Source organism: Chrysochloris asiatica, unplaced genomic scaffold, assembly GCF_000296735.1.
Source record: "Chrysochloris asiatica unplaced genomic scaffold, ChrAsi1.0 scaffold00454, whole genome shotgun sequence".
Taxonomy (NCBI): domain Eukaryota; kingdom Metazoa; phylum Chordata; class Mammalia; order Afrosoricida; family Chrysochloridae; genus Chrysochloris; species Chrysochloris asiatica.
In genome coordinates, this window is record NW_006408972.1 from 270,563 (window position 1) to 282,552 (window position 11,990).

At 50.6% G+C, this 11,990-nt stretch overlaps 1 protein-coding gene across 1 annotated transcript in view; it reads left to right on the plus strand.

The window, feature by feature from the left end:
• Positions 1–2,256: 2,256 nt before the first annotated feature.
• Positions 2,257–11,990, plus strand: part of ZBTB49 (zinc finger and BTB domain containing 49) — a 19,210-nt gene continuing 9,476 nt past the window's right edge. The window contains exons 1-3 of the mRNA XM_006877280.1: positions 2,257–2,408; positions 3,367–4,469; positions 8,661–8,707. Coding sequence (XP_006877342.1) covers positions 2,257–2,408; positions 3,367–4,469; positions 8,661–8,707 — 1,302 coding nt within the window. The remainder of the gene's footprint in view (positions 2,409–3,366; positions 4,470–8,660; positions 8,708–11,990) is intronic.

The following is an 11,990-nucleotide window of genomic DNA, read 5'->3' on the forward strand; positions in this document are numbered from 1 at the left end:
TAGCAGCCCCGCTCACAATCCACTACACTGTCAGGTGTCCTTGCGGTAGGGTGTGAACCAAGAATATTAAGGAGCATGCACTGTCAGAAGAACAAAGCGATCTATCTTAGACGAAGTACAGCCAGAATGCTCCTTAGAAGCCAGAATGGTGAGACTTCTCTATTGTACTTGGGCATGTTGTCAGGAGGAACCAGCCCCAGAGAAGGACATCAAGAAAGAGGAAGACCCCCAAGGAGCCAGATTGACGCAGTGACAAGAGTGGGTTCAAGCATATTGGCAGCTGTGAGGATGGCGCAGACCCTGGTAGTATTTCCTTCTGGTGTGCGCAGGGTCGCCGTCAGTCAGAACGATTCAGCACCTAATGGCAATAACTATAGGCTTGTCCCAGGCCGGCTTCCTGCTGCCCTCCGTTCCTCTTACATAAAGCGCCCCTTGCTAGCCTGAGCTGGACCTCAGAACCGTCTCTCCCCAGCTTCTGTGGCCCACTGTCTAGCTATAAAACTTGTGTTGCTGTGTGTCCCTGTATTCATTTTATTGATGTGTGTGTGTGTGTGTGTGTGTGAGTCTCCCTCACTAGAACTTAAGCTTCTAGAGAGTGGGAGGTCTTGGTGCTCCGTTCATTTTCGTAGCCCTAGGACAAGAGCCACACACTATTAGGTAGTCTGTACGTGTATGTCCATACGATGACTTCCGGCCTCCTTCAGAACCCGGGCTCTTCCAGGGACAGGGCCCTCTGCCTCCTCGGGCTCGGCGCCTCTCGCCCTCAGGCCTGCCTCAGCGCCTTCTGCCTGGGCACCTGCAGAGCTCATTCCCTGCTTCCATCTGTCACAGGGCTGCAGGGAACACTGCGTGGACACGCTGCTGTTCATCAGGGCATGCTCCCGACTTGCTTCTCCCTCTTAGTGACCTTGTAAGGCAGTAGAACTGCCCCGTAGAGTTTCCTAGACTCCCGTGTTTATAGGTGCGGATGGACAGGTCTTTTCTCCTGAGGAGCCTGCCAGGCTCCAGCCTCACCGTTCAGTCAGCAGCCAGCGCTCAGTCACTGTGCCCCCAGCACTCCTACTCTGCTGCCTGTTGTGGAGCGCTGTCGATTGGTTCCAACTCTTAGCAACCCTTGTATACGGTTTCTGAGAGCAGCTGCTGAGTTTGAACTGCTTACTTTGTAGTTAACAGTCCAGTGCTTACTCAGTGGTTATTGTGTCGCTTCTGACCCTTAGCAATCCTGTATAGGGTTCCCAAGAGCCACCGTTGGGTTTAGTACTTATCTTACAGCACCACATTAGGGCTGCTGCGGGTGTGTGCTGGCAAGTCTGTTTCAACTCTTAGAAACCTATTTATGGTTTCTAAGGCTGTAGACCTTTACTGGAGCAGAAAACCTCAGCTTTCTCCCTCGGTGCAGCTGGTGGGTTTGAACTGATGACCTGCGGTTAGCAGCCCAAAGCATGACCCACTGTGCTACCAGAGACTGTTACAGCAGGGCTCGTAGTGGTCGTTGATTCTAACTTGAATCTTGGTTCCCAGTTGTCCTTTGAATTTAGTGTCCTCAGTGAATATTGATTTGATGTGGGCCAGTTGCTTGTTTTGAGGTCCTGGGTGGCACTAAAGTAAAGCTCCACTACTAACGCAAAGGTTGGAGGTTCAGGTCCACCCAGAGCTTCCTCAGAAGAAAAGTGTTTCTGAAAAAGCAGCCGCTGACAAGCCTCTTGGGCACAGTTGGATCTGTAGAGATGAGGTTAGCATGCGCTGTACTCGACTGGAGCTGGCCTGTGTGGTTGGGTTTAGAGTCTTCAATGAAGGGTGGGCGGGCGTCTCAGTAGACACGGGCGTACACGCTAGTCGTATCCTAGAGCTGCCCTGCCAGCTCACTCGTCACACTCGCCATGTGTCATTGTGCCTGGTGACTGCAAGCCTCCAGAGTGCAGGGAGGAGCGTTTCCATCACACTCAGAACCACCCTCCACGGCCGAGCAGACTGCTCTGCTCCTTAGGGCTTCTGAGACAGACCGCCACCTCGTCTTCCTCCTGTGATACAGCCCTGGATTTGAACTGCCAACCTTGTGGTTAGCAGCTGCGCTCTAATCCACTGCCACTGGGCTCAGTGCTTCTCTAGAGGCCTGGCAGACAGTGACCTGTGTCAGTGGTTCCTGTGAAGGGGAGTCACCGCCGTGCACCTCAGTGCCCTGTGGGCTTCGTGGTCTACCCTTCAGAGTCACTGTTGTGCGCATTCTTGCTGCAGGTCCCTGGTGGTCGGTCTAGCATGGACCCTGTTGCCACGCACAGCTGCCATCTCCTTCAGCAGTTGCAGGAGCAGCGGATCCAGGGCCTGCTGTGTGACTGCATGCTGGTGGTCAGAGGGGTGTGCTTCAAGGCCCACAAGAACGTGCTGGCCGCCTTCAGCCAGTACTTCAGGTACGTCGTTCCGGGGCTCTGTGTGGGGCAAGCAGCCACCAAGTGTCCTGCTGGATTCCTTTGCTGGTGAACTGAGACTTCGCTTCCCATCAGAACCAGGGAGATCTCTTTTTTTAAAAAAACAACTTTGTTCCCCAAATGCATCCCCTGCTCCCTGCCCTGCTCTGCCCTATACAATCCGACTACACTCGATCAGACATCTCCCACAAACTCGTGAGATCAGTGTGCTCTCTGTCCACAGCTCCCCTCCCCTGCCTGTCAACTGACAGGAAAGGACACTCAGGTGGGCCACACCTTCACCTTTCTGGTCTGATTCACAGGGCTCGTCTCACTGAACAAGCCAACCGCCAGTAAAATTACTGATGACAAAAGTGTGTAGCACCCGGGGCTGGTTTATTAAAGCATTGGTATTTTTGGAAATGTTTAAGGCACATCACTATGGAGATGGTTGTATGTGTGCATGTGTGGGTGTGTGAGTTTCACGCCTGAAAGAGATACGCGGTCAGATTACACATGAAGTCGGGAAAAGCTGGCTGGCACCCTTTATTTTTCTATACTCTTAGTATGTAATGAATGATGCATTCGGATACTTGCATTTAGAAACCAATCTGAAGACACAATGGTCTTGTGTGTGTTGAATAGAGTGTATTGGGAATTATTGGAACGCCTTGATTTGTGATTTGTCTGCTATATTATTATGCATTGTTGGTTTAATCTGTAAACTTAATGAGTTTCTTTCACAATTTTACTCAGATCAATTTGGAAGTTTGGGTATCCTAGCAACTCAGTCTAATTCATCTGAATTGCTGCATTCACATGACTTGCCAACCTTGTTTTTGAGGATTACTGAATTTTAAGCCGTTGGCACTTCCAGAAGGAACCTGCACGTGATGTAAAAGCGTACATTATGAGTATTATGACGTTGTGACGCTGTGAACCCTCTCCTTTCTTTTGTCAGGTGCCTCTTTCAGAACTCTTCAGGCCAGAAGAATGATGTTTTTCACTTGGATATTAAAAACGTCAGCGGCATAGGGCAGATCCTGGACTTCATGTACACCTCGCGTCTCGATCTCACCCAGGACAACGTACAAGTCATGGCGGACGTCGCGCAGTGTCTACAGGTTCACAATGTTCTGCATCTGTGCCATACCTTCTTACAATCCGCGGTGGCTGACGAGCCTGCCGCCCTGCCTTGTGGTAGCGCATTCTCCCTGCAGAAAGCGCCGGCTCCTGATGATGCTAACTGTGTCGTCACCGAGAGTTACACTGCTCACCTGTCGCACGAGTGCCCACCAGACGCAGAGCCCAGGATAGCTCTGGATGAGCCGCCTCCTCACCAGCCCGCATCTGGTAATCTTCAGAATTCCACAGATGAAATACCAGAGGCCCCAGAGTCTTTAGACAGCAGCTGCCCAGAACTGCCTCTGAAGCAGCCAAATTACTACTACAAACTCCGAAACTTGTACAGTAAGCAGTACTACAAGCAGGCTCCTTGTCCCAGTCATGAGAAGATAACTGAGCAGCCCTTCCCCTTCAGCACACCCACGGACCCTAATGCAGCACGGAGCCCACCCTGTGCCGTCAGTCATCCCGAATGCGTCCTCGAATCTTCCGAACACCTGCCGTCCAACTTCTTGGCCCAGCCTCTGAGCAACTCGGCCCCAGACCCTGAACCTGACAGTGCCTGCCCCCAGCCTCCCAAACCAATGAGGCTGAAAAAGGCCGTCCACCTTAAGAAGCTCAACTTCCTCAAGTCACAGAAATCTGCAGAGCAAGCCTCCGCTCCCAAATCAGACAAGGACGTAGCAGAGAGGCTGGGATCTGCTAACGAAAACACCACAGAGCAAGCCAGCAGCCAAAGTCCCCAAGAGAAGGAGAGCGAAGAACTGGTCAGTTTGGAGAATTTTGGCTGCGTGAGTGAAGCAGAAAGGCCCGAAGACCCAGCCACGCTGGAAGACCCATCACAGACCCTTCAGTCCCAGAGACAGTACACCTGTGAACTGTGTGGGAAGCCCTTTAAACACCCGAGCAATCTGGAGCTTCACAAACGGTCTCATACAGGTACACTGATGCCATTCTCGCGGGCAGAAGGGGAGGAAGCAGCCCCGCCCGGTCCAGACGCCACTGCCTGCTCCGTTTTTGTAAGAAGCTCTGCTATCGCTTGATGATGTCTAATGTTTCCACAGAACCAAGGGACAGTCAGCTACTTGTCATTTCTAGTTTTGATGGCGCAGGACAGTCAAGTTCTGTAAATGGTTTGTGGAGCCAGTTTGGAAAAAAGACAGGCTTTTTGTTTTATTTTTATTTTGGTTTTCCGGGGTAAACTTTCTTCAAGTTATTTTGATGCACATAGATTTTCAAGTTCGTGCTTAAAGCTGATCTGTTATACTTAGTTATAAGTTGTGTGTTTAGAATTAGAATACACTTCTGTTTGTGAAACGTTGCTGTTGTTAGCGGCCAGTGAGTGGATCAGGCTTACGGCACCCACGTGCGCAGAGTGACGGCACCATTGAGTTTGTTGGTTTTGTTTTTCTAAGGTTTTTATTGTGGATTAAGTGAAAGTTTACAGGGCAGATCATCAGTTTTACATTCAACAAAGCATACACCTTGTTTCATGACAGTGATTACAATCACGATTGAGTGTTGAATGCGGTCTTCTGCATTGGCTCTGCCTGTGGAGTGTTTAACTGTTTACACAATCCGGGAACTCCTTTATAACACGTTGTTGTTGTTAAGTGCCGTTGAGTCAGTTCCAACTCATAGCAACCCTGTATAGGGTTTCCAAGGAGTGGCTGGTGAGCTTGAACCCTGACCTTGTGGTTCAAACTGACTTTGCAGTCCAGCTCATTAACCCGCAGTGCCACGTTGTTGTTGTTAAGTGCCATCGAGTCGGTTCCAATCCATAGTGACCCTAAACAGGGTTTCCAAGGCTGTAAATCTTTACGGGAGCAGAAAGCCTCATCTTTCTCCCTCAGAGCAGCTGGTAGTTTTGAACTGCTGACCTTGGGATTCGCAGCCCGATTCGTAACCACTACGCTACCAGTGCCACATAACATAGATTAATTCAGACTAAAATCATTTCTTTGAGCCATTCTAAAAGTTCTCACAGGTAATTAGTATATCTCATTTTTAAATACTTCTGATTAAAATTTAAACCTTTTATTAAGGATCACCTTTTAACTCTTCAATATTTTCAAATGCAAATTCTATTTTGAATATTGAAGTTTCAAAGTTTTATTACCTTAATCCATTCTGCCTCTTTCCCCAAAAGTTGGTGGTTGTTGTTTTTTTATTAATGGAGCCCGGTGGTGCAGTCATTAAGCACTCACCTTTTAACAGAGGGGTCGATGGTTTGAACCCACCGGCCGCTTCCCCGGAAGAAGATGAATCAGTCTGCTTAGGGACAGACTGCAGCCCTGGGGACCCCATGGGGCAGTTCTGCCCAGTCTTGCCGGGTCGCCGTGAGTGAGTTGGATAGCCTCAGCAGCAGTGGGTTTGCTGGGAATTTTTTGCGTATTGTATGTATATAGGACTTTCCTTCCTACAAGTGAAGTTATACTTTACAGCTTCCAAAATAGCGGCTTTCGAGGAACCCGTGTTGTTGGCTGTGTTGATGTGATGTTGTCGTCTCACTCTGGAGTCCCAGTCTGGGTGTCACCACCTCATTGTGTTGTTGTGAAGAAGCCCCTTGGACACTTGCCTTCATCTGAGTGTCCATGAAAATCATTGTTACTACTAGCAATTCAGACGTCCGCCACATGCAGGCAGGGTCACTGTCTCTGCCTTACCCTGGAAAACCTTAACGGGGGTCTTCTTGTTAGCTGAAATTTGCCAGGGCCCGCTGATCACTCTCATTTCATTTGGGGAACTTAGTGAATTCGCTTTGGAAGAAACAAAAATGAAATGGTTTATCCTGAGAGGACATGTTTGAATGACTCTAGGCAAATGGCAGCTTTGCTTACTGACACATAAAATGCTATAGTGAGAAGCGTATCGGTTCTCAAAGTGTGGGCTGCGGAACCCTGAAGTCCCCAAGGCCCTGTTGAGGGGCCCACAAGACCAGAACTTTGTCCAGAGATGCCTAACCTCCTCCTGAGTTTGTGGGGTTGCCCAGGCCTCCGTGCTGTGTCATGAGGTGCCAGCCAGGGGGTGCTGGTGTCCCTGGTGGGTGTGGAGAGAGAAAATCCACCTAAACAAAACTTCCTGAGGGTGCTCAATTTCTCAGGGTGTTCTGGGGTCCCCAGACACTGGAGTCGTGGAACGTGACCCCTCTTGTCAAACTCCTGTGTCTCATACAGCTTTAGTTTCTCGTCTTTGACCCCCAACTATAGACATAATGTGATCGTAATTATCAAGGGTCAAAAACTCCCTTCTTTTGACAAAGCTATTAAACATTTTCCAGAAAAGATAAGAAAAATTTCTTAGCATGAACCCAGAAAGCTTGACAAAGTGGATTCTTGAAGGTCACAAGCCGCACAGAACTATCCCAGGAGGTTCCGTAGTAGAGAAGTAACCCGCACAGAACTATCCCAGGAGGTTCCGTAGTAGAGAAGTGACCTGTTGGCACACAAAACGCAGGTTGTTAGTGAGGGTTCCTCTAGGAACCCACCTATGTGAGCTGAAAAGATCAGCAGTTAACCCCAGAGTGCTAACGTCCCTGAACAACTTGTGTGGACGTTGTCAAATGGGAGTCTAATTTACTGTGTGAACTTTCACTGAAAACAAATGGTAGCACGCCCCAGCAATACAGAGGAAGGGATCTTGATGAAAGCACTGGGTTTTCCAGCAATGGGAAAAGGGTCCCAGTGTGTCCAATAGGACTTGGTGGTGGGCACAGGCAGACTTCCAGGTACTGAATATGGAGCCTCTTCTGGTGACGAGAACCAGAAGAGCTGTTGTTCTCGCTAGCTGTTTACTGTTCTCCACTGAAAGGGGATGATCAAGTCATTAAAATCAGAGGTGACCTGGAAATCAGCTGCGGGTCTCAGCTCCCCTACAAAATCTGTCTTCCCCAGTGAGCGTTTCTGAACCCAGGTCAGAATGGGGAGGATATCTGTCATGCATCACTAATTCAGGAGGTTCCGCTCTTCCGCGTTCCCATCATGCGTGGTCTCAGTGAGTTCACCTATAAAAAAAAAGACGGCTCCACACATTTCTCCCATTCTTCCAGGTGGGCTCCGTGACTCAGTGCAGTGACCGCGCAGAACTCGGCATACTCAGTTACGGGGTTTAGTAGGGAGTTCTGTTAAGTGCTGTCCAGTGTCGGGTTTCCGAGGAGCATCTGGTGAGCTTGAACTGCTGACCTTGCATTCCAGTACATTAGCCCACAGTGCCACCGGAGGACTCCAGTAGGGAACCTCACAGATTACTTTTCAGGGGCAGAAATGCGCAGGGTCCAGCTGTTCCGGTCAGGATCGGCCTCTGCCCGGTCAGTGTTAGTTACAAAGTTCTTTCAGGGCTGCTGCTGAATGCCCCCCGGGGTACACCACTCCAACTTGGGCCTCAGCAAACCTAGCCCCTGACTTAAGTGCTTGGAGGCACCCCACTCTGCTAGCAAGCCTCCCGTCCAAAGTCACTCAGCTGGACTTGCTCCACGGGCTGAGAAGCCCACCACTCGGTCTGCCGCAGCTCCTGTGAAACTCTCCGGTCTCTGGATGAGGAGGTTCAGGGCGCAGGTACCTCAGGGTCCAAAGGATGCGCTCCACTCCTGACGACTCCTCTTTGACGGTAGTGAGATAGCCCCATTCCTGCTTCTGAGATTAGAGTTCTAGGTTTATACAATGACAGGAACCCTGGCAATCTTCTCCCACCACCCCTTCTACCCACCCAGACCCAGCGGGGCAAAAATGTTGTTTGTTGGGAGTTTCCAAAGACCAGATGAAATAACGTACTGTCCCACGCCCCCCATTCCTGTTAGAAATCAACCTTAAACTGAAGAGTCAGGCTGAGGCACAAGGAGAACAAGGTTCATGCTGTTCAGTAGAAAAGCTTATGTTTGCTGCCCACCACTTGGGTGCGGTTTTAAGTCACAGACGTGGGGCCGCAGCAGAGGTGCCTGTTGGGGGACCAGTTTAATTTTGGAGAGAGGGAAGCATCAGGCAGCCGGGCGCCCCATTTTCAGACTCTGCTGGAACAGGATGGGACGCTGTGCTTCTGCGCGGTCAGACCCAGGAGGGCAGCACTAGGAAGCAGAGGGGACTGCAGATACTGCTGATGACCTGACCAGTTGTGTTTTGCTTTGTTCTGTTTCAGGTGAGAAACCTTTTGAATGTAACATTTGTGGGAAACGTTTCTCTCAGGTGGGAATACCCTTCTTTCCTCCTCCTAATTAGGACCCCGAAGCCCAGTGTTGCTTTTGATGGCCCCATGAAACGTGCTTTCCGACTCGGTCAGAGACCTGTTGAAGTGAAAACAAAAACCAGGAGAAAGTGATTCTCAAGGAAACAGATTTCTAGCTCGCCGGGGGTGGGAGTAGGGAGGCGGATAGCATTCTCTGGTGTGTGAGACTGCTCACCATGCCTTTTGGCTTTGTTGTGAAGGAGGGATGCGTCCAGTCAAGTGTCCGCCTTCTTTTTCGAGAGTCAAGCTCCAAGTGAAACAAGTGGTGCAGATTGTGCTGGCTGAGGCCCAAGGCCAGGAGCCTTGGTGGCACTGCAGTTAAGTGCTTGGCCACTAACCAAAGGTCAGCAGTTCAAACCCACGACCACTCCCCAGAAGAAAGATGTGGCGATCTACTTCCGTAAAGATTGACAACCTTGGAAACCCCATGGGGCAGTTGTCTGTCTTGCTGAGTCGCTGTGAGTCACATTGACTCCATGGCAGTGGCTTAGGTCTACGACAACTACCCTGCTAACTTGTATCAGCACTTTAGATTTTAGGAAGCCATTTTCATTCCTTGCTACATCAGTTAAGCTTGCTTGGACACATAGTCATTCTCTTATCCAACAATCATCGGAGGTACCCTACCAGGGGCCATGTGCCATGACAGACAACTGCCATGAAGAAAGCTAGAATGTCCACATTTTACTGAGACTCTCAGATGTGACTGAATGGCTGGTGGGAACCTGCAATGGTTGTTCCCGCGTGTGCTGGGCGCGGGGATTCCGGAGCTTGGTGCCACGAGCTGCTCGCAGGAAGCGCATTCTGCCTGTACATCCTATGGCAACAGCACGTGCTGTGTAACATAGTGGTGACTCTGGCCTTGACCCAGGAGGAACCGGACACTGTTGAGTTGTCTCCGGCTCACGGCGGTCCTGCGTGTGGCCCCACAGGACATTCCTGGTCAGGACGTTTCCGAAGTCAGTCTCCAGGTCTTTTCTTTCAAGGCTCCAGCTGTCTGCCTTTGCGCCTCCCAGCGATGCAGGGATGAGAAGTTTCATGCACAGCCCCCGCTCTCCCACCTTCCCTTCATCTGTCCAGTTTTCCCAGGCACCAAGCCTGTCTTCTGTCTGGTTCTCACTGTTCTCGCCAGAGGCTGCAGCCCGGGCTCAAAGCCGGCAGTGGCCAAGGCCGTGTGTCACTCTGTTGTGTGTGGGTTAGGACTTGGAGCAGACTCAGCTGCCCCAGCCACCACCAGCACAACTGGTCGTCTTCTGCACTATCAGCCCTGTCTAGGGACCAGGGCCACGTCTCACGTCTCCCTAAAACCCCTAGCACCTCTTGGCTGCCCAGAAAGTACTTGATGAACGGTTGGGCGATCAGGCCCCGCCATCATTCTGGATAAGGCACCTGCTGTTTCAGCCCAGCCACGTCCGACCTTCAGAGCCCGGGTGCTGGGGCCAGACCTCACCTCGGGGGGCTTCTGACTCCTCACCTATCAGACAAGGACAGTTGACCACACAGTGCAGTGGGCACACACCACTTCATGGCGCTTCCCAGACACTGAATTTTCTTTACAAATAGAAGGTTTGTGGCCAGCGTACATGGAACAAGTCTGTGGGCACCATTTTCCCAATAGCACGTGCCCACTTGGTGTCTCTGTGCCTCCTTTCGGTCATTCTCACATGACTTCAGACTTTTTCATCATGTTATTGCTTCGTAAGCTACAGTCTAGTGTCAGCGTCGCTTTTATAACGCTGGGAAAGCACAGCGATCATGCGGCTCGCTATATCGCAGCCCTGGCTGTGTGGCGCAGCTCTGGAACTGAACCTGCAGCGTCTCCGCCATCCGCCTGTACTCAGGACAGTGCCCGGCCCATGTGAGAGCTCAGGACGCAGGGTCGTTCCCTGTCCTGTCCTGATTTCTTCATCCTTAGCTCTACTGCCTTCTGCTGGCTTCCTGGGGCCCGGCTCAGGCGTGGGGTCCACACTGAACCTTCTCATCAGACTCTGGTTGCCACTGCAGAGATTCTAATCCTAGCAGCGGGGGGGAGTCTCAAGAATTAGTATTTTTTTAAAGACCTTGATTTTGGCATGCCAGGCAGATACTAACTACCAATCTCCTCCCCTCCATTCTGCCTGTCAGCATCGCTTTCTTTTTTGTTAGAGGTTCAGGAGTGGACACTTAAGGTCTTCAGGCATGGCCGGGTGTCTGGTTCTCATAGTGAATGAGAGGACCTTCCTTGTTTCACCCTCATTCCGCGAGTACTTGTTGTGAGCACACTGTGTCCAAGGGACTCTGTCCTGTGCTGGTCTCAGACAAGGAGGGCGGTGAGCCCTGGGCAGACAGGAGAGAGTGGTTCTTTGTCCATGAAAGGTGTGGTGCAGATGGTCAGAGAGTCACTCCCGACCAGCGGAGAGCAGCAGGTGGGTCCAGTTGGCATCCGAGTGCTTAGCCACTGTGCCACAGCGGTTCCTTGGCATGTTGTGGTTAAGCACTGTCGAGTCGGTTCCAAGTTTTTGTTAGGTGCCAAACTGACCTTGCAGTCCAGTGCGTTATCCTGGAGCACCATACCTGTAGTCCTTAAGAAGTGGCAGCCATTACTATGATTACTGCTCTGTGCTCCAGTTTCCCTGACCAGCTGCACGTCATTTCTAGGATGTGACGTGTGCACTTAAGATATATAATTAGTACTATTATTTTTAAATGCTGTCAAGTTGGTTTTGACTCATCTGTCTTGTATAGGGTTTCTGAGGCTGTAAATCCTTTGCAGGAGCAGAAAGCCTTGTCTTTCTCCAGTGGAGCAGCTGGTGGGCTTGAACCACTAATGTTGTGATTTGCAATCCAGTGTTTATCCTACACAGCCACTGCACTCCTATAATTGGTACTTGTCAAGTGCCATCTAGTTGGTTCCAACCCATAGCCACCCAGTATAGAGTTTCCAAGGCTTTAAATTTTCCCTGGAACAGAAAGCCTCATCTTTCTCCTGCAGTCGGCTGGTGGGCTCAAACCGGGGACCTCCTTCACAGTCCAGTGTTTAATGTATTGAGCCACCTGCTCCCATAATTAGTACTGTTGTTGTTGTTAGGTACCATCGAGTCGGTACCAACTCATAGCGACCCAGTGCACAACAGAACGAAATACTGCCCAGTCCTGGGACAACCTCACCATTGGTGCCACACTTGAGCCCATTGATGCTGCCACTTTGCCAATCCATCTCACTGGGGGTCTTCCTCTTTTTCTCTGACCCTCCACCTTACCAAA